General features: G+C 35.9%; 1 protein-coding gene across 3 annotated transcripts in view; it reads left to right on the top strand.

Annotated features, from left to right (window-relative positions):
* ZNF804B (zinc finger protein 804B) overlaps positions 1–24,097 on the top strand; it is a 234,232-nt gene that overhangs the window by 153,416 nt on the left and 56,719 nt on the right. The window contains exon 1 of one of the 3 annotated variants that reach the window (XM_042043588.1): positions 10,499–10,610. The exons of the other annotated variants lie outside the window; for them this stretch is intronic. Coding sequence (XP_041899522.1) covers positions 10,602–10,610 — 9 coding nt within the window. The 5' untranslated portion in view covers positions 10,499–10,601. Of the gene's footprint in view, positions 1–10,498; positions 10,611–24,097 lie in introns of those variants that run through there. 3 annotated transcript variants of the gene reach the window in all.

Genomic DNA, 24,097 nt, shown 5'->3' with positions numbered 1-24,097 from the left:
GAAGTAAACCTTAATATGCAAATTAGTGGAGCAGCTATAGAAGGTAGTGTATTAGTTAAGTAAAGATGTTCTGTGGGCAGCAGAATCATGGAAGAATGGATAGATAGATAGATAGACAGATATAGATAGATATTGATAAAGAGGGTTGAGACAAATGAAAATATGAGGGTTACATCTTTTGTTAAATATGAAACTGATGTTACACTGTTGTAAGCAATCCAGTCTTGAACAGTTTGAGTGTACTGAAATAGCTCCTAAAGTCCAATCAGTAAGAGGAACCAGCAACATCACAATAGCACAAGTCAGGACAAGAAGTAGAAATTGTCAGACATCTAAAATCAGAGGGATGGGGCTATTTTTAACAAAATAAAAGATCATTTAGTCCTGGAGAAGTTGCAGACAGAAAGTAGGAGTACCACCTGCCCTGGTCAGATCAAACCCTGACCCTGCTCAGATCATACCATCCTTTTTTGTGCTCAGCTCATGTCAAGATAATAGATCAAGATAAAGGCATGAGTTTTAAGACTGCCTTTTAGATGTCTTTTCACCTTTTTAGGACGCCAGTATGAAAGTCATATCTCTTTATACTAATGAAAATCTTTTACTGTACTCTAAAATTATAATATTCCTAAAATGAGTGTAAATCAAAATGATGGAAAGAAGTATCTACTGCAAAGTGAAGTAGTAATACTTATTTTTCCAGTTGATGTCAAGATCTTAAAGTGATTCTGTTTTTATAGAGAAATAGTAACTCTAAAAACAATCATAATCATTTACATTTATTAGTACAATAATGAGCAATGTTAAATGATTTCAGCTTTTTATTTTAAGTTCAGTAATAAAATTATGTGCAGAGGACAGTACACAGGACCACAGACCATACAAAGTAAAAACATGTTCTTCAGTAAGTCAATATTGCAACTCTGAAACAATAAGTTTTCTTAAATGTTTCCTGAAAGAGGAAATCTCATTGGTAGCATTCAAATATTGAATCAGAAAATCGCAGAATCATTTAGTTTGGAAAAGTCCTTAAAGATCTTCTAGTCCAACCATTAACTTGACACTTCCACATCCACCACTAAACCTTGTCCCTCAGTGCCGCATCTACACATCTTTTAAATACCTCCAGGGATGGTGACTCCACCACTTCCTTAGGAAGATTGTACCGGTGCTTGACAACCCCTTCAGTGAAGGGAGTGTTCCTTATATCCTGATGCAACTGGAGGCCATTTCCTCTCCTCCTGTCACTTATTACCTGGGAGAAGAGACTGATCCCCACCTGGCTCCAGACTCTTCTCAGGTAGTTGTAGAGAGTACAATAAGGTCCCTCCTGAGACTCCCCCAGGCTGAACAACCCCAGCTCCATCAGCAGCTCCTCACAAGACTTGTGTTGCCTATCTTCATTGCCCTTCTCTGGACATGCTCCAGCACCTCAATGGCTTTCTTGTAGTGAGGGGCTCAAAACTGAACATGACTTGTCTGAACATGCAGCCTCAGCAGTGCCAGTGTAGTGGGATGGTCACTGCCCTGGTCCTGCTGGCCACACTATTGCTGGTGATATGACAGAGCTCAGAGTACTATACTAAGATGTGTCAAAATTATATTTGAGCCCACAGGTGAGGAAATATTTTTCTAGGTTACTATGGTCAGCTGAAAATTCTTATGTTGTTTAAATAAAAACCAAGTAAGTTTCTTGCAGTCTACAGTAAGTTGTTGGACCATTTGCCACAAATGGTAGTACACATGTAAGAGTAAGAGTTGTGGGAGTCTACATGGCGTCAACACTTTGGTTTTGTTCCTCTTTTTTTCATTAGAAGAAAAATATATTTCTTTAAATATTTTGAATACTGTGAAAATCTTTTAAAGGCTGCAGTAGAGAGGAAAGTAACAAACTTATTTGTTCATGTTTCTATATAAGAAACAAGCTTAAATTCTCACAAATAAAATACAAGGGAAAAGCATTCTGAAGTAAGTTACCGTTTGGAGTAAGCTTGTTGAAAGAGGTACAGTGAGCAATATTGACAGTTTTTGTAACTGCATTAGAAGAAAACATTTCAGGCATAGCTGCTCTTGTCTTTGAAAAACAGATGTGGACAAGATAAATAATTTTTTTCTGTTCTGGCACGTCTTGTTACTTCTTTATGGGATATCTAATATATTACAAAGTTCCAGTGTCATTTAAGTATACTAATGACCCTTTTTGAGTCACAATTTCTTCAGCAATGTTACTAATTTTTTATTTTTCAGGTATTATCTGAAAGTGTATTTCTGCTAACACTGATGCCAAAGCAATCTGAGAACAACTGAAACTTCTCAGTAAGGCAACATTTAGAAAGACTGTGTTCTGGTATTGCTTTCTATTACAACAATTTTTAATTTAGGCCACCTGTGGGCAAAGAGTAGAACTTTTATAACATTCTGAAGAGCTTCTAATGTTTCTTTTAAAAATATAGACAAAAACTTCAAGATATGAAAATGTTTTTGTGTTGGCATTCAGTGGCATATCATCTTATTACTTATAGTTTCATCGGTACGAGAGCTGAATGAGTTGTCTACCAGCCTGTTAATCTGTTTTTAAAGGCAATATATATCTTTCTGAAAAATGCATGTTTTCTCTACTCTTACAATTGGAAATTGAATGTACTCCTGCACAAATTAACAACTTGATACTTTTAAGTGCTTCTTAAAGAAAGACATGTTTCGAATTTCCTCACTTTAAATTCTAGTTATTGGACATCATTGTGTTTAGGATGGAGTTTAGAACTTTAAAAAGAGTTGAATTTTGTTCTCCCACTGCCATTAGTTAATTTCTCCATCATTTTTTAATTCTAAAATAAGTATTTTAGCATCAATATCTAACTTTCTTTTTCCCCATAATCATTTTATTAGGCATTCGGCCTTTATTAGTCCACACATTTAGAAGACTTCTAGAACTGTCCTACAGTTCAAATAGTTCTTACCTTTCCTTAAGGATATAAACCAGAAAGAAGTCATAATGACCCTCATTTTCTTCCTTGTGGCAACTGAAATGGCAAACTTTAATTTTGTCATTCCAGTGAGATGCCTTGAGGCGAGTAGAGCCTGGGTTTGGGTCCAGATGGGCTCACCATTGTACAGTCATATAATACTTGACTAGGTCAGTTGAAAATTTGAAAATTTTTCCCTGTTAAATTTTTTAATGTTATCATATCCAAGCTGGCAACAAACATAATTTATGACCACTATTAAACTCTGGCCTTTTTCTTCCTCCACTGGTTCCAAACTGCTTTGTAGCATACCAGCTTTTGTTTTTCATCCTGTTTCCAGCTTTCCTACCCTCAGGATGGTCCAACTGTACCATTTGGATATATATTTCATATGATGTGCATATGTGTTTGTACCTGTAATACATGAATTATAAGCTTCCAAATTTCCTTATCACACTGTAGCCTGTTGTGCTAAACATTCAGTGAAAGTATCTAACAAGGCTAGGTTTTCAATTGGTCCATCCTGTGCCAGTCTGGTGGTAATCAAGAGACCTGATGTTCCTGCCCAGCTCCTGCTTATCCCCAGAAACATCAGACCCGGCCAGAGCTACCCTGTAGCAGCTCTGGGCTCCAGTTCCTCACAGCTCTGCCCTGGGCTGCCTGTGAGCCCACATCCCAGCTCAGCCCATTCCCAGCTTAATGCCCAGTGCCTGGAGCTGGGGCTGCCCTGGCTGCCCCCCCTGCCCTGCTCCTGTCTGGGGATGGGATGGGCCCAAGCTATGGGGTCCTGCTTTGCCCCTTCAGAAAAGCCCTCATAGCTTCTGATCCCCAACATTCCCAGCCCATGAGCACCCTGAGACTTCCCGAACATCCTCTCTCCAGCCATATGAATCCTTTTGGTACAACCATAATGACCAGCTTCCTTCCCACTCGCATCTCTTTTTGCTAAACATTTCTATAACCATCTGCAAAGGTACGAGCTTTAAAATGCAGTTTAATTTGAACTTTACTTTGGTATAAAACAATACCGAGGAGGCCTTTGCCTCCTCTGGGAGTAAATCCTAGTCACCACTCTTACCTTGGCTAGCTATGAACCACAGAAAGGAGGAGCTGCTGCAAGTGAACCTTCAGAGAGACATAAGGAGTAAAGCTTTTTATGCCAAAGAGCTGCCAGAAACTTTTCCTGTCAACAGAACAATAAGGCAACATCACGTTAGTCAAAAATATGCTCTTGATGCATTTAGTTCAAGAATCTCTTTGGAAGCATGGTCCAAAATTGCTGATGTGATTGGTATTTGACAGGCTGTTGCTGAACCTTTTGTTATTTCTTGTCACCCTTCTCTCTGTATTATACCACTGAGTCTGATGGGAGCTGAGAAAAGTAACCTCCTTATTCTGAAATAAGACTTGATATCAGATATCCAGCAAGAATATTTGGGGTTTGTGCATTCTGAGGAATTGGCAGCAATTCTGTGTGCACAACTTACAAAATGCAAGATGAGATGTAAAAGTCAATGTTGGAGTGTTTGCACGCTACAGTGGCTATTCCAGCCAGAAAATATTCAGTGTTTCAAAAGTTGTTAAAATCATTATCAGAAAATTCAGAGACACACAGTTCAGTAAGCATGATCAAGCGAAGTAGAAAAATTGCCAATGGAAGGCCAGTAAACTGGAGTTGGAGTAATATGAACATGCTTTCTGCCAGCTTAAAACTTAGTCTTTCCAGTAAGTATACCTAAAATAATTCATGGGCCAACGTAAAGTGTTAGGCAACATAATTTTATTGGTAACTTTCAAATGTGAGGTGAAAGTTCTTGCAGTGAAAGGTACATGTCTGGAGATGTTCTTGCATGCATGTAGGGGAGGATTTATGTAATCCAGCTTGAGCCATCTAAAAGTTTTCTTTAGACATCTCTCCTGCCATGACTATATTTAATGGTGAAAGAGCATTCAAGAGAGTCCTCTTACTAGTCATATTAAAAATCAGTCTTAGCACTCAAGTGAATGTTTTTTGTTAACTGTAAAGGGAACACTAATAAATAATAGCCAGAGTATCTACACCTTTGTGAAGTAATATTAGGTCAGAAAAATCATGCATCTTGCTGAACATGAAGCTTATCCTCATTGCCTGTTAGGTGCTGACCCTTTCATCAGTATCACAGTTTATGGGATTATGATGGTGGCAATAGCACAAGTGTGTTTTATGGAAAGGAACATAAGGAATGGCTGAATTACACAAAATGTATGGATAAAGATATGTCAGCCTTTAATAATGCATGACAGAAGTGAAATGGTGTGCAAAACGTTTCATTTGCTTGAGAATGACTCATCTATCCAAAAAATTGCATTATAAGAAAGACAAATCACAACCTCAAACAATATGCTGAAAAGGTTCATCTATCACGGCATGTTATGGACCATATATGATGAACACGTTACTGTGTTTGGGACCTGAGTCATCTCAGCCTCAACAGGCTGTTGCTCTATATAGTTCAGCAAGGAACTTGAATGTGTGGAAATATTTTTCTCTGTGCAGTTGTGTGATAAAATTAAACATATGTGCTGCATTGAGACTTTTAGACAGACAATACTTCTGACTGTCAGGACAAGATAAACAGCTCTTCTTGCCTGTATCTGTGTTAGTTTCTGTCTTGTGTTTGGGATATGGTGTCTGCATTTAAACATTCCCTTGCAGTAGGTTCTTGGTACATCATGGGAGGTCACAAGCACTGCAGGAATATTAAAATTAAAGAATAGGAAAGGAATTTCAGATCACACTTCAGTTTCTTCAAGAAGAGTTGTGACTATCCTCACTCACAATTTTTCCTGTTCAATATGAAGATTAAAACATTTGTAAACATTACGGGCATACTTCAGCCCTCTGGCTAGATATTGAATGGATCCAAAGCCGTTAAAGATATTTTGCTTCTGTGTCAGCTGTTTGTGGACCTTGGACACGTGTTTCACTTTGAGTTGCAATGAAACAGCAGGAAAAAATATCTTGTCAAGCAAAATTGGACACTTAAAATTTGTGAAAGACTGGACAAAGTTTAATTTCTCACCTTCTGTGTAAAAAATATGACACTTCAAAAGAAAAGAATCTGAGAAGTGGATGACAATGAGCATTGTCAGGTGATTCAGTAGAAGGCAGTAAAGGTGCTCCAAGTAAAGGATCTCATTCTGACATCCACAAAGTCCAGTCATCAACCAACAGTTTCATCTGTGTGAGGGACTGCTGCCTACAGGGTCCTCATTGCTTGGAATAAAACAGATTTTGCAGTATTCAGTAAGTTTGTCTAGTTTGGAAACTGTCTAGTGGGGAAATCACCCAACAGCCTGATTGCTACTGGTGTCCCCAACTCCTTTCCGAACAGCAAGTGGCTGAAAGTAAGAGCAAGTCCCTTTCACAGAAGTTCAACTTTATAATCCAAAACACTTCTTGCAGAGTGTACATGTAGACCAGGTGCAATCTGATTGCTGTTAGAGATGAACACCCTTCAGCACTTTACATGTAGATTGTTCTGTAGATTGCCTTGCTGAGTAGAATAAGAATGTTTGTATTTAAGATATGTTTGAAGTGCTGAAGAAGGGCAATTTGAGTGGACAATGATGAATGCATAAATAATTATTGATCCAGATTTTCAGTGTAAATTTAAACCTTTCATTACATTTATAAACCATCAGTGGTTTATATGCCGAGCTTTTTTCCTCTCTTATTGCATGCCCTTATTTTTTTTTCTGCTAGAGAAAGGGAAAATGTTTTGAAATACACAAAGAAAGACCACCCAGTAAATATAATGTGGTAGTGTCTGAAGAAATCTTGTGTTTCATTGGCCTGAATATGTCCTTAAGAGACCAGTTTTCTGAAAGTGTTTGGTTAGGATTTAGTAGGCATCTGACAAAATGGCACACAAACTTATTAAGTAAGAAAAAACATAATCTATAAAACCCCCTATATAAATAGAAACTTTAATCCTTCTGAGGTAAAACAAAGACAAGGAGCAAATTGTCTGTCAAATAAAAACATCTGGCATAATAAATATAAAAAGATTTGTCATTGACATTAGTCAAATTTCTGGTAGGGCAAAAAATGTCATGCAACTCTATATTAAAACAATAGAGTATGTTTTGATGCATGAAAACTGATGTGATGGAAGGTCAACAAATCCATCCATCCATATTAGATGATGGCTATTAAGTGAATTCCAGAAAAAAATAAAGGAAAAAAAAATGAAATCAAATTGTGCTCCTTGTGAGACTGAACCCTTACTAGTGCCATTCGCAGACATTTCCAATTCCTCAGGCTTCATAGAAAATAGTTCACAACTATGATCTGATCTTACTGCCATTGCAATTGTAGCAAAAGACCAAGTAACTTCCATCACTGGAAGACTGGAACTAAAAATCTTCTTTGCCCTCAGTGTCCATATGATATTCCAACAGTTTCTTTTAGGATTAGGAATAAGAAATTTCAGATGGAGTAGTGAAAAATGTTCTGATATGAATAACTTTGGAACTGGTAGAAAGGCTGGTCCTACAAAATGGAAAATAATGTCAATATTTTGCAGCAACTAGGCATAGCTAGACTTTATTAATATCCATGTTGTTCACATTCTCACATTCTATCCCACACTTTAGTTCAATTACACATCATTTTATAACTGTCAGAGAACACTCATCCTTGCCATTGTTCTGAAAGGAAGTGCGACACGCTAGGGAAAGTTGACATACCTAGATACGAGAAAGAGAAGCTACAAAGTGTTTCATTCTACAAAAGTATCTTCAGAAGCTACTGGAACACACATCTTTGATACTGTACTATCTACTTGCTTTGTGTAGTGTATGGAAAAGTCTCTGTAGTATTTGTCTGTGAAACGTCACACAGCTAAGAGATGTGTTTCTTACCAGAACTGTGCCGACTGTGTTTGTCTCCAGAGATTTGAATGCTGATGAACAAGCTTTTCTAGGCAGCCTGAAAAGACTATGAACAGACTTCTCTAAAGCAGCTGTGAGAATAGACTCAAAGAGGTGAAAAAACTTTCCAAAGGTCATGGCATTATACGGTAAAATCAGTCAGCCACAGAAAATAACTCCTGTCCAAGAATAGAGCAAGCAGAACACTTTAAACAACCCAGGAAAGGAGAATTTGGGAGATAATGTATAGGAAAACAGGAAAAAATATAACATTGCTGACTGACAGTATTAGACATGGATGATGTGATTAAAGTGAGAATAAAAGACAGAACTCCCTCAGGAATCTTACTTGAATTTATATCATTCCTTCTTTCCCTTTGCTTCTTAGGTGAAGTAGGAGAAAATAATAATTCAGAGAAACGTCAGATTTTTTTCTTTTTGCTTGCTGGCAGATGAAAAGGATTAAAAAAGCTTTTTTTTGTTTATATTATATCATAGAAAATATTTTATTAAGCATTTCAGCAAAAATAAATTTATTATTTCTAGTGTCATGCAGATATTTTTCCTATAATTCTGAACTGACAAATTCCCATCCTGCATTTAAATAGTATGTAAAGAAGCAGGATTCCATCACCTGTTTCAATACAATACAAAGTTCCTTTCAATAGTTCTTTAAATTACAAATATAGAGGACAACTGAAGCATCTGAATTATTGATTTACCTAAAATTTAATTTTATGACTCACTGATAATCTGCATACATCTGAATCTGAGGCATATTTATAGGATTTAGTAAGAAAAGATTAGGGTTCTTACCTGTACTGGATCTCAGAAACATAGTTTTTAACACAGAAGACATAGTATTCCTTAGGTAATGCTGTTTGACCAAAAAAAAATCCTTGTGTGGTGAAAATGCCATTTCTGTCTTCCCTTTAGTAAGCCAATTTTGCATCAAAAGAAAATATTTACTTTATCAGATGCCTCTCACAGGAGCAACTATCAATCTTCCAATTGATGTGATCGTGCATAATTCTGCCTGGAGTCTATCAGCCCTCAAGAAACTTGTGTTCTTTGATAAGTACAGGGAGAACAAAGTACCCTGACATTTTAGAGTGCAGATGTGGATTGGGGTGATGTTCATGATTACTCTTGTTTCATCAGGGTAGATTGAAGTGGATGTAATTGAAATGTTATGGCATCTTAATTTTCTCTCTTAATCGCTACAAAGTATTGCAAACTATTTTGCTTGTTTCAGAAATGCAGAATTAGTAGAAGATTAATCAGCTTGGCCATTCATTCATCTATTTAAAGTTGTAGTGCTGAAAAAAATCTGGATAAATGACTAAAAACTTCCATAATCTGTCTGAGAAAAGGACATAGGTGTTTAGGTATGGAACTACAACATAATTTTGCCAGTTCTGAAAGTACTTAGAGCAATTGGAAGCAGCACAAAGTAGAGGCAATTTGCTAAAGACAATGGAAACAATACAGATGACGGCCAGATATTATAAATATAAAAAAGACGGAAAGCATTTTTACTGTGATCTCTTCTCTGGCCTCATCTGGTAGCATTATTAGTGTTATTAACTGTATTAATTGTCTACTATTAATAGTAAAAGACTTTGTAATGAAATTTTCTATGTTTATGCAATGGAATCTGTGCTGACTTGTGGATCACACTTTTTTTTCCAAACAAAGGTGCAGGTTTATCTGTTGTGCTCAAGAATTTAATTTCCCCTTAAAATTTTTTAGTTTTTATTTTTTACTCTTAACTATTTTCAAGGTTAATGAACAGAAAATTAATTCACCTGTGCAATGTGCAAAATCCAACATTGGTGGAATGTCCTGCCATGTGAAATATTGTGGCAAAGTGTAGGCAAAATAATATCAAAGAATGAAAAACATAGAGTACTTCTGCATGTGTATGTTTCTAATATTTTACATAAGTTAAAGACATTGATTAACACACTTGCAATTGATTCCATTTGTAATTGCTTTCTTCCTTCAGTAAGACTCAGTTTTAAGGGCAATAATAGCACAGAATGCTGTTGTTAATTGTGTGTTATGGCTTCTAAAATTGTGTACATGGTTCATTTGGAGATCTTGCAATGTACTTGCACAAACCAAATAAACAAAAATAAAGGCCCCTTATTAATAATGATTTTTTGACACTTGGCATAGTCTTTTGTGTTGCATGAAAAAATAGACACACAGCTGTTAATTGACAAGAAAAGTAATAATCCTTTGATTACAGTAGCTAAAGGCTGTCGTTTAATGGATTTTACTTGTCACTTTTAATTCTTTTTAATCTTTGTCTGCATTTCATTAGAACGGCTTTATCATTCTGATGGCCCTCCTGTCGTTATTCTGATTGAGTTAATGGGTTGTCATCATACCACGGAGCTCCAGTATAAAATATAATAGTTTTATTTATAATCTTCAGGGACATTTTAAAGATGATTGCTTTGCCAATCAGCTTTTCTGGTTTTACAAAGTACATTGTTTTAAATGGAGTGCTGTATTTTGCTTTCTCTTGCCTGGTAGGTGCTCTGAGCAAAGCTTCTATCTTAATCTTCCATGACTTAATCTACCTATAAAATTCAACAGCCAGTTGGTGAGGGAGCTAGGAAAGGACTGTTATCATTTTCTGTCCTACTCTTCATCTGTGATTTTGGCTTTCCATTTAAAAGCTACATGCCTGCACTGCAGCTTTCCTAACAGATGATACAGGTACTCGAATATTATTCAAAAACCTACCTGAGGTCTCATATTACATCTATTAAAGTAGATTTATTTTTATCTCGTGTTCTCAACTGCATCTGTACAGCTGAAGAATGCTTGATATTTAGGCATTTACTTATCTTTGAGAAAACTAGTGTTCAAGGTACTGTATTTTTTCTACTTTATTGCAGAGTCTGATAAATTGCTAATAATTTTAAATATAATACTATTTAATAGGGGAAAATCTTTTTATATAATTGTGGGACATGGGTTGGGGAGCTCATGATTACTTTTTCAATTATGTACTATGAAAAGTATGCTGATTGCATATAGAATAATGCTTGGATGGACAAGAGTATTTGTCTTGTTTTTAGGCTGAAAAGCAATATCAGAAAATTATTGTAGAGAATCCATTAATAAATTATCGGTGATTATATTTGTGATACAAATCCAGTTGTGACACCAAGCCATGCTGCTGTTATTGACCTATACAATACCCTGCTGCAGAACAGATGTCATAATTAAAATAGGCACAGTTTGTGATTTATTTTTGTAAAGTTACTAGAGCATGGCTTATATGATAGCCTTGCCAACAAGTTAGGAAATAAGGAAGATATGTGGAAAATAGCTGTCTAAACTCATACATTTTTATTTTAATTTCTATGTAACCATTTCAATTTTCCTATCTCTGTGGAGACTTTCTGAAATGGGGTGAAGTCTTCCAAGAACATTAGTTTATATATTTTTTGTCGAAAATATGTTGATGAAGAAACAAAGATATGCTAGCAATATGCTGTATCAGTAGGTCAGGTTTTCAGGACAAGAAATAGAAATGCAGAGGATTTTTTAAAAACTGCTTTCTAGAAAAAAACAAGTATTGTATTTTGGAATAGTCAGAGTTTGTAGTGTTAAACAGCCTTTTCTTGGAGAGGGTTTCTTATATATCTTGAGTTTCTCATATCTATTTATAAGTGTTGTACAATAAAATTGTTGTGTCTCTCAATATGTATATATTCATAGCTACATGTATGTTTTTTTGCTCACTGCCCTTGCAAATAACTGTTTAATCAGAGAGGGGAAATTAAACATTTGTTTCATTTTAATCAAACAAGTTTTTCTTATAGGCGCACTTTCATATGCTACATTATTGGCAGACTTTAAACATATAACAAATACCCGACTGTTACCCTTGTTCTTTTGCTTTCTGATGCATTAAATTGCAGATGTTAAGAGATTGGAAAATCATGTGCTGCTGCTGGTACTTTTTAAGTTCCAGATGCAACCATATTTAAATGTTCTGACTAGTGACAGAGTCTCCAGAAGAACCACCTCTATGGTTTTCTCTTGGAACCACGAGAGAACAGCCTTTTGGCTGTCTAGTTTTTATGTAATTACTATTATTGTTATTATTTGCATTCTTGCAGTGCCCAGGAACCTGAGCTAGGTAGGCATTCCTTTTGAGTTCTCCTATATTATTCCTGCATAAGAACAATCTAGCATGAAACGTTTCCAGCACGGAGAAATGTCACTTTACACATTCCATTCTATTGAGTCCAAGAACAAGATCTGCAGAAGTTTTTTGTAGTAGCTACCTGTCCACATTTGAAAACTTTTCAAATATGAGTATTTTTAAAACGCTATGCTTGGTGCCCAGGGTCTTTTCTTCGTCTTTCTGGTTTTGGGTCATTGCAGCAGAACGGCTCACATCAGCATTAGGATGTTGCCCAGAAGTCCATTTAAGAGCACTCTGATGAATCAAGAATTTCTTCTGGTTCACAGGCATTCCTATTCTCTTGTAATTTTTAATGATTTCTAATATTGCACCAACTATCTAAGCTGTTTTCCAATGTCAATACGTCATCAGTTACATAGATTACTGCTTGACATGGATGACATCAGCCTGTCCTGTTTTCTATATGTACTTGCTTCAGAATAGTTGTCTTCACAGCTTGCCTGAAGATTGGCACATGGATATGGATTGATTTGCATTTCTTTCTCTCCTCTATGAATTTACATTTGTGGATGTTGCCAGACTAACTCAGTCAATTTACTATGGCATTGTTTTAGTCTGGTTAAATGATGGACAAGAGCAGATGATGGTTTCATACGGGAACTATTAAAATACACTGGTCATAGAATCGTTTTCATTTACCACAAGCCTACAAGGGGAAAAAAATGTCTCCCAGAAATGTTTTCCTGTAGATTTACTCCACTGAGCTGAATCAGCAGAGAAAAATTAATAAATTTAGAAGTGTTTTATGAAGGATCCATTTACTCTCAAGAGGTCTGCTGGACTACCCTAATCTATATCAAAAATGAGGGCTTGTTGACAGGGGTAGGTGAGTGGTGAAAAACAAAAGAGACAGGAAGGACAGAACAGACATTTAGGCAAAATTGGAAGCAAAAATTGACAGAAACCAGGGAGGAAGGGGAAAAAAGGAGAACGAGAGTAAACCAAAAATACTTAAAAATGACAAGAGAGAATATACGCAAGCTGAAAATATCAGGATTTTGGTTTCAGCTTAGATGGATGATATTTAATGCCCTAAGTCTCTAGATATCCTAGCAATAGTTGGGCTTATCATTTTTCATCTCTCTTTGCTTCAGCACTGCACTGTGAGTTATAATTAAAGCTAGTCTAAGATAGCAACAAAACCGAATAAATTATTCATTGAAAACCAGCAACATTTTCGAAATAATGTATTCAATGAATAATATTCAACTAAAAATAGGTACAGTATACACAGTATTCTGTGCAGGCTCAGAGCTGGTCCTTGGCCCACATTTTATCATAACTAGTATGATGAAATTGATTTGTTTCTTTTTTAGAGGAGACAAACAAGAAAAAAGTTTTTCTTTCTAGCCTCACAGGATATGCTATATGAGTGCACTTTGCTGTTAAAATTCTAAAGTTAATTTCAGTATCTTAATGAGCAAAAATTAACTAATCCCTTCATGGAACTTAGTGGCAGCCTAGACATCAATGATGATGATATGATTATGGTCAGAAGACAAAAATAAAGATGGTTCCAACCAGCTAAAGGTATATTTAGTGCTTCAGAAAAGCTTCCAACATCCAAAGAAAATTGTGAATACCAACAAAATGGTATGTGGAAAATTTTGAGTGAAGTGGATATGAAAAAGAATTTCTCTAATAGATAGAAAACTGCATTGCCTTACTGAGCTATTTTTTTCTAAAAGTCCTTTGCAGCTCAGTGGCAGTAGAAAGGACAGCAATTGTCAATGAAAAGCAATAGGGAGAAAATGGAAAAGAGAGGACATAAAAATTAACAAATAAGTATGGGAGTATAAAATACAGAGTATTTAAAGGAAGATAAAAGAAGCAGAGTAAAAGGCAGTCTGTTGATCTAAGGCCTATGAGCTTCAAAAAGTAAATTATGAGTAAAATAAACTTTGTCAAAGTTGTACACCATATAAGTATACAAAAATCACATTCTGAATATATTTTAAATTTATATATTAAAAAATGATGCAAAGAAGCCAAATATAATCAACATGTATTTGAGTAAAAATAATAAGTTGGGTATGAAGCTAATGAAAGTGAGATAAGAAAGTCTATCTGTTCTTTTACTAATCATTAATCTAAACACAAAGCTGCAATTTACAAAAAAAAGGGGTATTTTTTAAACCATCAGACCTAGCTCACTCATTGCTAGAAGTCTTCAGTCTTGCTGGACCTGTGAAATACTGAAGTAAATATTGGGTTATGAGGGATACTCCAGAAAGCTGAAGGAGTACTGGTACTGTGTCAGAATTCAACAAGGTTGATAAGTTGTGCCAAATAAAACCATAATCCAACTTCACTTCTTAGCAAATTAATGTAAAAAAGCCACTGTGGAAAGATGTTCATCTCCTCAGATTTTCTCCTCTTTTTCTTTGGTTTCTTTCCAGGAGCAAACATTACTTTGTCCTGCTTGTGCTATCACTACAGATTAGCTTTCCTTCTTTGTGGTTGCCAGTGCAAAGGGAGAAGTACTGGTGAAACATATTTTTTTCTTAGTGCTCCTATCAATAGGATGTTTCTGGTGCGACCCCATCTTGCTTCCTTTGCTACAGCTCTGGTTAAAGAAGACAATTAATTTAACGTAGTAGCTTGGTTAATTACTTTTTTATCAAGATTTTTAGGAAAGAACGTCAAGTCAACCAAACATTCCTTAGATAAAGGCAAATTTTTGCATGTGTGGACATGGAAAACATACAGTGGAAAAGATACTATTTTTTCTTGATAGTTTCCACATTTTAATTCTAAAAAAAATACGTTCTTTTTTCTTCTACATAGGCATGGAAACTCATGTGGAGCTAGTTGTCAGTTCTGAACCCCCAGTGTAATGAGGCCGAGGTACATAATGTTTCATATTATATTCTGATAAGTTAGAAGTGTTCAAAGCACAACCCAAATGTTAAATATATTTAGAACTGTCTCTTTCCAACTGCTTGATAAAAAGTTGGGCCTGTTATAATTAGCATTACATTAACATTTACCGTTTAATTACATTACAAAAATATATGGTTTAGTGCTACCTTAAATAAAATCTTGTTGAAATGTGGGATAGTGAAGGAGGAGTTATTGAAAAAATACTGAATTTTATTATCAATTAAGTTGAATACATTGTTTGTGGCTTTATCACACAAAAACATAGTTGCCATTCTGTACAGAAGTCATTACCAGCCCACTAGCCAGAACTTTGTGAAATAAAATCTATTAAAAACAGGAACACTGAAAGCAATTTAGGGAAAATACCTGTGTTTTGGCTCATTCAAATTGCTTTTTTTAAAGCATTTGAAATAAATAGAACCTCTCAAAAGTTTCTTGTTCAACAACAATCACTGTAATCTGCATCCATTATAATACTGTGCATTGTACTCCTTTGACAGCAGAGCTAAGCAATCAACATGCACCTTTTCAGCAATCTCTGCTGAACCAATCTCATATGGTTAATAGCTGAGACAGATGCATTCTATAAGTATTTCACAATTGTACTAAATGCATGTTGGCCTCTTACAGCCTTCTGTTTGCAAGCAAATGCTTAAAGCAATACTGCAATAATGTCTTCCTTAGCTCTTAGAATAATTTAAATGGAAGAGCTAAAATCCATATTTTAAATCTAGAAGAAACAGTGGTATATAAATGTAGTTTAAAATACATAAAAAGAAATTATTATATAAAACCAGCACTTTAAAAAATCTAAAATGTCAGTATATGCAAATACTTAGCTAAGATACCCAAACAAACTTAACTTTATGTAGGCCATAAAGAACACAAACATCCATATTATATACAGCCTGTGCTTCTAAGTGATATAAACTTTCTTTTACTAATACATATATCTAGCTAACTATATTTGTTCCTCTCTTGTAAATCATTTTCTTTGAAGTTTAGTTGCCTTTTGTATTTAGAATAATGTCTCATTGAATGTATAAAAATGTCAGATAATAGTTAAATCTACATAATATATCTGCGTAGTGCCACAGCCATGTCAGGCAGAGAAACTAAGCCCAAGACGCCCTGAAGTAGCTGTTAAACAAGTCTGCACATGATATTTAGGATTGAAGTATTTATCTGAGTTTTAAGGTGTTTTAGATTTGATAAATTCCATATTGTTTCTAATATCTGCATGTGTCATCACAGAATCATAGAACCACAAGATAATTCAGTCTGGAAGAGGCCTCAGGAGGTCTCTGGTCCAATCTCCTGCTCAAGCAGGGTCAGATGTGAGTTCAGACCAGGTTGTCCAGGGCTTGTCCATTCTGGTATTGAAAATATCAAAGATATATAACATCCAACCTCTCTGGGCAGCCTGTGCCACTGTTTTATTCTTTTCATTGGGAGAGCGCTTTTCATTATGTTTCAGTTCCCTTCTTTCCGCTTGTGCCCACTGCCTTTCTTCCTCCCACCATGCACTTCTGTGAAGACCCCAGATCCATCTTCTTGATCAGCCCTTCGTAAAGTACTGCTGTTAGGTCCCTAAAGGGTGACTAAGCCAAGGTCCTTCTCCTCTACTTACAGGGAAAGAGGTCCGTCTTGACCATTCTGGATGTCCTCACTCAACAAGGAAATATCTTGTAATTAGGTAGTGCAAATCTCTGGAATTGCCCTGGTAGTGTAATATGCCACCTTGCTAAGGTACTTTAGCTTTATTACAGAAGGACATTTCGAGAACACCAGCAGTTCTTCCTTTCCTCCACTTCTAGTCCCTCTCCATTGGCTGATGGCTCTATTTGTGGTCCTATTTTTCACTTTAAAAATCTGAGGAGGAGAAGATTAGACCTGGTTTCAGCAATCACTGGAAAAGAAATGAAATATATTTTCAGTTCACATTTTGGGCTAAAGAAATCACTAGGGGTGTTATGAATTAGGTAGACACATGAAAAAAATGTGATGTTACATGTGTGTTAAACAGTAGATTTTTATGACAAGTGCAATATATAAACAATATTGAGTTACTCAGTGTACTCTACTAATCCATCTTCATAGGTGAGTGACTTATTTAACCAGTTACAAACTTAGTATTGGATACTAAGTTTGGATACTCAAAAAGTCTATTTTCAATGAAAAATAAAACTTTGCTAAGTATTTTAGGACTGAGCTGTACCTTATCTTAAAATGATAGTCAATTAAGATCATAGCTTTTGTTCTAAAAGTACAATCAATTTCTCCATGATAGGTGAGACAAAATCATCCTATTCATCTCAGAAAAGAATGTATTTCAGGGGTCAATGTCTTCTAGAATTATTCAGTGAAGATAGTAATAATTATCATACCATATTTCTATTACGTTAAATTTCACTGAAATTTACTCTTTGCATAGACCAAATTTATCTTCCCTTAGTTACCCTGGAAAATATTATTTGCCTGAATGAACGTAAGACAGAATTTTTTCATCTGCCGCAGGATCCAAATTGTTAAAGGCCTTTCAGTTTAACTTTGACGTTTGCTGTGATCATTTTAATCCTAGACATGCCAAAGGTAGCTGTTGCAAGACAAATAAGGAAGAATGATAAGCTGGACTGAACTTTAGCTGACTGCACTTGGACAGAAATTTAAGTCTAGAAAAAAACCAGAAAGTCATTGTGTTTCTCAAATTCTAGGAACAAGTTTCCATAGTCATTATTCCTTCTTCATAAAACTGACCTAAGATTTCTTGTGCAAGAACACTCTGCTCATCTGTGTTTATGCCAGATTTTGATAAGGGATCTTGAGTACTCCTGCAATATAAATAATTAAATAATTAATAATTTGAATTATGCTAATAGTAGAGCTTTCAATGCCCAGGGAAGGGAACATTGATACTCAATTTAATGTTGATCTGATTAGCAATCATGCCTTCTGGAAACAACTGTAAAATGAAAAGTAAAATCTAAGTCATTATTTTGGCAAAAGAATTTGTGATTTTTCCATAATTTCTGCCCTTTCCAGGGAAAAAATGTCCCAAATTACTTATTTCTTATAAGGCTGCATTTTTTTTCTGATATGGCAGCTGCATGCAGCATGAGCAATGGGTTTATGATGTCATTAAAGTCTGGCACCACAAACTGGCAAAAACCGTCTATTTTTATTTACTATTTGACTTGCACTTTAATGTGTCATTTAGTGCTTAGAACCAGAATACTTGCTCATCTTATTTGATTCGGCAGTTGCAGACAGTACAGACTATGTAAGGAAATAGAAAGAGTACTGCCAGTTTGGTAAACACTTTTCATGAGAAGTTTCAAAACCTTAATAAATTAATAATGTGAGTAATACAAAACACTTCTAAATCCAAAAACATGAAATTGAGACTTTAGGCTATGGCAATTGACAAACTACACTTTGTAATAAATAAGAGAATCAATGTAGTATTTTTCTCCTTTGAGAATTTCCACAGAGAAAAAATATCTGCAGTTACTGTCATGGATTAAATATTTATTTAAAGTGGGGCACTGGAATCAGTCTCTTTTCAAATTTTCCTAAAACCACTGGGTATACTGAGCTATTAAAAATTGTTACAGTGAGTTTTAGTTGATTTCAGAGAAGCTATTCATTCTGCTAGAGAACTTATTGCTTTGCTAACATACTGGAGTTATGTTTTTTGCCAACTTCCTCATTAATTTCTAAACTTTCATGCACCTTTTTCTTAAATATGCAAATATTGATTAGAATTTTCAATAGAAAAAGGGCATTTACCTGTAACTGCTGCAGACTACCTAGTTGACAAGTTCATTATCAGTGGAAATAAATATTCCTGGAATTTTAGATGTTGCAAATGAGTTTGTCACTGCAACCATCTTCTGTTTGCTCCAGAATGATAAGGGATGATCAAACAGCTTATTTTGAAAAACTGGGGGGAAAAAAAAAAAAAAAAAAAAAAAGCTGTATTTCTCTCATTATTAATAGTCTTCTTCATATCATGCAGGCCATTTAAAGGAATATTTTTGCAATAAAACCACTATTTAATAATATCTATCAGTGTTTTGGTTTGTGTAATCAAAGAACTAGAACTCATAGACCTATCTTCCAAAAAATTTCTTCTTCTTTCTGATTAATTTTAGAATAAATCAATTCACAGGAAAGTTGAATTCTCTAATTCAGGATGGTGCTTATACACCCTGCTTGATAACCAGTCCAAAGCCATACTCTCCTGAATGCTTTGGTCCTCCTTCCTTAACCCTGCAACCTGTGAACTCATCTGTGAAGGTGCTGGCAATGTACCAGAATAAACAGGGACCTTCAGTGTGCTTTGTCTCAGTCTCGACCTACAAAGACCATTAAGTTTCCAAATTATGTGTTTCAACCTGTTCTCCACAAAGTATTAGATTATTATCCATTATTAACATTTTTTCAGCCCTGATATTCAACATTTATGGACATCAAGGTGTGGACGGAAATATTGAGATGACCTATGTTTTATAACATAACTATCCAGAAATAGAAGTAGAAAATTTGGGGGTAAAAATTAAATTTGTTATCACACAGGAAGAAGGAGATCAAATTCCTTACAGAGGATCAATATTAAATACCTGTTAGATTGCAACACTGCTTGTAAGAGTATTAGGAATATGAAGTTTTACTGAGCTCTAGGGATGAGATATAATTAAAAGACTCTGCCAAGATTAAAAAAATAAAATAAACTGGCTGAGAAGGCAGGTTTGATAATCATCTATAAAACCTAGCCATGCAGTGGTAAACAAAAAGTCACAATTTCCCCATAGAGCGTGGTAAACAAAAAGTCATAATCTCCCCACAGGCCCCCCTCACAATTTGACATTCAGGAAATAGTGGCACGAAGTCTTACACATCTTCAGGAGAGAGACAAAACCAGACAAACAACAATCCCAGAAATGATCAATCTCATTTAACTTTAGTTATCTAAATTCAGGTGTCTAATTTTTTTCATCCCAGGCCCTGAGCATTAGGAACAGTTTATCTCATCTATTTTAGGACCCCTATTTCACAAGCGCCCTTGTTCAGGGGAGAATTATTTCTCCATTGACTGTAAAGGCAGGCTGCAGTGCATAGTCCAGTCTATGGCCAAACGTATTTTTGGATGGCTTAATCAGGGCAAGTAGATCTGTTGGGGTCCCTCCCCCCTGCCATGTGGTCCTGGGAGAGGGGCCCTGGGGGGAGGCACGGTGTTTCCCTGGCCCTGGTCAGCCTCATTCCCCATTGGTTGTTTTGTGTTCCCCTGTGTGGGCAGGGACCCTCGGGTCCCGTGACTGAGCAGTTCCTCGGCAGAGCCCCGGCCATGTGGCTGGAGAAATAAACAGCTCTGAAACATCCATCAAGAATCGATCCATATATATTTTTTTTCCACGGGCCTCGTTGTCTGATACACGTGTTACAGTAATCCCCACTGTAACATAGATCTATCCATTAATTACAATTCACTTATAGTAAAGCAATATGTTGAATGAATTTTCACCATGGATCTATAGGTGTACCGTTGAGGGGTAGTTTCAGGACTCAGCAGTTTCCTATTAGATATGCCAGTAATAGGTAGATATTTGCGGGTATTCATATTATATTGTCACGGGGAAATGTCCGAAGTGGTGCATAAGCTGAATACCTTGGCTGGAGCAGTAAATTGCCATAACTCCCAAGGCTCAGAAAACGTTTGTATGTGTATCTCTGTGTGTGTCTCAATACGTAAATTTGTGGATAGCCACACTTGTCAGTCACTTATTATGCACAGTGTAGATTCAGGAAAAGGCATAAAAATGTTGAAAATTCCTGGTCTCCTCAGAGCATTTCTCTTGACAGAAAAGTCTGATCAATGATGAGGAAGACAGTGCATCCTGCATATGGAATTTGTGGTTGATGCCCTGGGGAATTATGAGTTTATCTTTATTGTTTTTATTACAGTGCCATCTGGGACTACTAGGCTTGGAGCTAGAGCCTTCTGTGGCAAGTAACAAGAAAACAGCCAGCAGGTGTCTGCCCTGCATTTGTTATAATTTAAATTAAAATACATATTAAAATACAGCATACAGCATATATATATATATATTTATATATGTATGTAGACAAAAAAAGGAAAACACAGTTAAAAAAAAGGGAGGCACTGGGAGAGGAAAGTGACGTAATACTGTATCAGTAGCCAAAACATCTAATTTTGCATTACAGCAAAGGAGAGGCTTCCCAAGGCAGGAGACATCATGACTTGCTGGATGCTCATAGGTAACCATCTCCCAACATATGGGAGATCCTGGAAGTGTGAAGGTATTTTGAAAACCAAGTACCTAAGAGATGCACATTGGTGAGGTCAGAACGTGGGCCTCAAGGAAGGAAGAATGAGATCTGAGAGATAATATCTAACACAAGCATAAGCTTTGCTGAGCTTTGATAGTAACAATAGATATTTCATGAGGTTCATTCAACCGGACAGACACCTTGTTCAAACACATTCAAACAAATGTATGTATTGCCACATAGTTGTATTTCTTATCTTTCAATTACTGAAAGAGGAAATCTTCTACAAATCCAACACCGTGAAAGCATTTCAGCTTGTTTGTGACCTGTATAATCACTAGTTAGTTACCAGCTCTGAAATTTGTTTTGGGGAAATAGAGAAATAGTTACATAATTGAACGATGATTAACTGGGACAACTCCAATAGCTTCATTATAAACCAAGAGTGAAAACATTAAAGTTTCTTTAAAACTTACTGAATATCTGTTCTAGCCTTCAGAGTTTCTTTATAGAAAGTCTGACAGCCTGAGAATCCATTTAATGGCATTGAATTTGAAGCTGCTCCATCACTGCTAGATTTTGTGCCATTTAATCAGTTATACCCTCAAGAACATCCTGCAACACAAATGACACAAGTTAATTCAAAGCTGTTAGATAAGGGGATCTGAGGCATTAAAAGCTTGGGGCTGAATTTCTGAAACACACCTCTCCTATGTGTTGGACAATTTTGACACACAAAGCCATGCACATCTGAAAAAAGGGAATACAATAGAGACCCTTCAGAAAACTGTAAGCATTGCTCCTGCAGAGTGAGCTTCTGATCTTATCTCTGTAAGTAAAGCAGTAGATTATCATGGAATGTCTAATATCAAATAGAATATAAGTAATTACCTGCTTCACTACCAATGGGTTTAGTACAACAGAGAGAGACCATTAATCTCTAATAAAATCATAAACAGAAGTCATTCTGTTGCCTTTCTTCCTTTTCTTTTTCTCTGAATTCTTTAGCCTTTATTAATGGCAGAGGTAAAATAGTCAGAGGTATAAAATTAGATGTCTGTAAAATGTTAAATCAGCGTAAATATTTTTTTATTTCTTTGTTAAAATTCTTCTCTGATTGTTAAAATTGTACAGTGTACAATTGAACAAACGTAAATAAAGCAGCAGTGGCTGAAATAGCACTGTCCATTTTGCAGATTGCCATTCTCTCAGTCTGAACTTCCATGGCTCTTTTAAGAGTTCTGTGTGCTGCTGAAATCTGTAAAGTATGATGAAATATTATTTAATTGACAAGACTTTGATTAATAAAACTGAAATGTCAAGTTATTTAAGATTAATAAGTGACCTATCTTCTTTCGCTGGCATTATCAACAGTAGTTCAAATAGTGAAAGCATTGGAATTTGTTTTATGTAGTATTTGTCCTCATTTTAAAATGAAAAGCAAATTAAATTAATATTATCTTGTGTAGTTATTTTTCACAGCTGAGCAAGGAAGGAAGGTGAAATAAGGAATTTAACAAAGGGGATGAAGACATGCTTGGCTCTGGTGTGAACAGATTATGTAACTTTACCTAGGATTGCTCTGTCTGAGGTTCTAGGAAGAAGCAGGTGAGGTCTGTGGACTTGCTGTCCATCATAGAGCAGAATAAAATGTACCTTTTGAAGACCTGGTGTAGTTCACGGCATGTTCACGGTAGCAAAATTGCAAGCAGCTCTATTAGTCAAGTTAAGGAGCTGCTGCCTGCCAACACAGATGCAGCACCAGACATGCTCCAGCCCATTCAAAGAGTGTCACTGTTTTTTGCAGCTGCTGGAAGAGCCAAAATTACTGACTGGCAGGAGGCAAGTGCTACACACAAAGGTCATATTCAAGACTGGATGTATTTCAAGACAAGGACACCATACTTAGTACCATGATCAGATTCTCCCTGCTTAGCACTTTGTAGAGACTGTGGAGTCCAGAAGAGCTGCACAGGGACCCCTCCTTGGTGCCCTGCCATCATCTGGCTGTGGTGGTGCTGTGGGGCTTGGGTATGTAATGTGACAACGGCTGTGGTATTGAGGAGACAAGAAGTGGACATGAACAGTGGCATGGAAAATCAACTGTTATTCAAAATTTACTTGTTCTTTTACCTTGTATTTATAGGTTTGATGTTAAATCTCCAGAAGTAAAAGGAAGTTATGAAATACAGGCCAAATAACAGAAGAATATGCTAGACTAAAATCTCACATTTTACTTATTAAAAATATTGAATTACACAAACAACAAATGCTGGCATAATCAATTTGAGTATATAGTCATATAGATCAACATCTTACTTGCCATTTAGTATCATTTATTGATTTGACATCATTGTCTTCATACACAGTTCTTAACATTCATCTAATTATAAACACACACTGTGGCAAAAATATACACTTCTGAAAATTCTTTGTAATATTAATATGGCAGATTGCTAAGGCAGCAGAAAACATGGTTTCTATGGCAGCATTTTTTGCTGCTGGTAGATACTTGAACAAGATTTGGCTGTGAAGGTACAGAGATCTATATAATTTTCTGTATTGGGTACAGCAGTGGCACCTGAATGGGTAAGTATTGAACTGGTAAAAACAAAAAGATTCAAAGAGCCAACATGGCCATATCATCATTAGGCTTCATCCATTTTGGAACACAGCCACGTGCTTTATATCTTTTAACTGACTGGAAAAAGACTTTGCACTTCTGCCAGTTTGACTTTGTACTTACACAGCAGCAGCCACACAGCATTGTCCAATGTTTTCCCATATAGGAACTCCCACTGTGCCATTT

This window comes from Corvus kubaryi, unplaced genomic scaffold, assembly GCF_017639235.1.
Source record: "Corvus kubaryi isolate FWS band 111438036 unplaced genomic scaffold, C.kubaryi_AGA036_p1.0 37398, whole genome shotgun sequence".
NCBI lineage: Eukaryota > Metazoa > Chordata > Aves > Passeriformes > Corvidae > Corvus > Corvus kubaryi.
The sequence above is the reverse complement of the archived record's forward strand: the minus strand, read 5'-3'. Positions and strand labels throughout refer to the sequence as shown.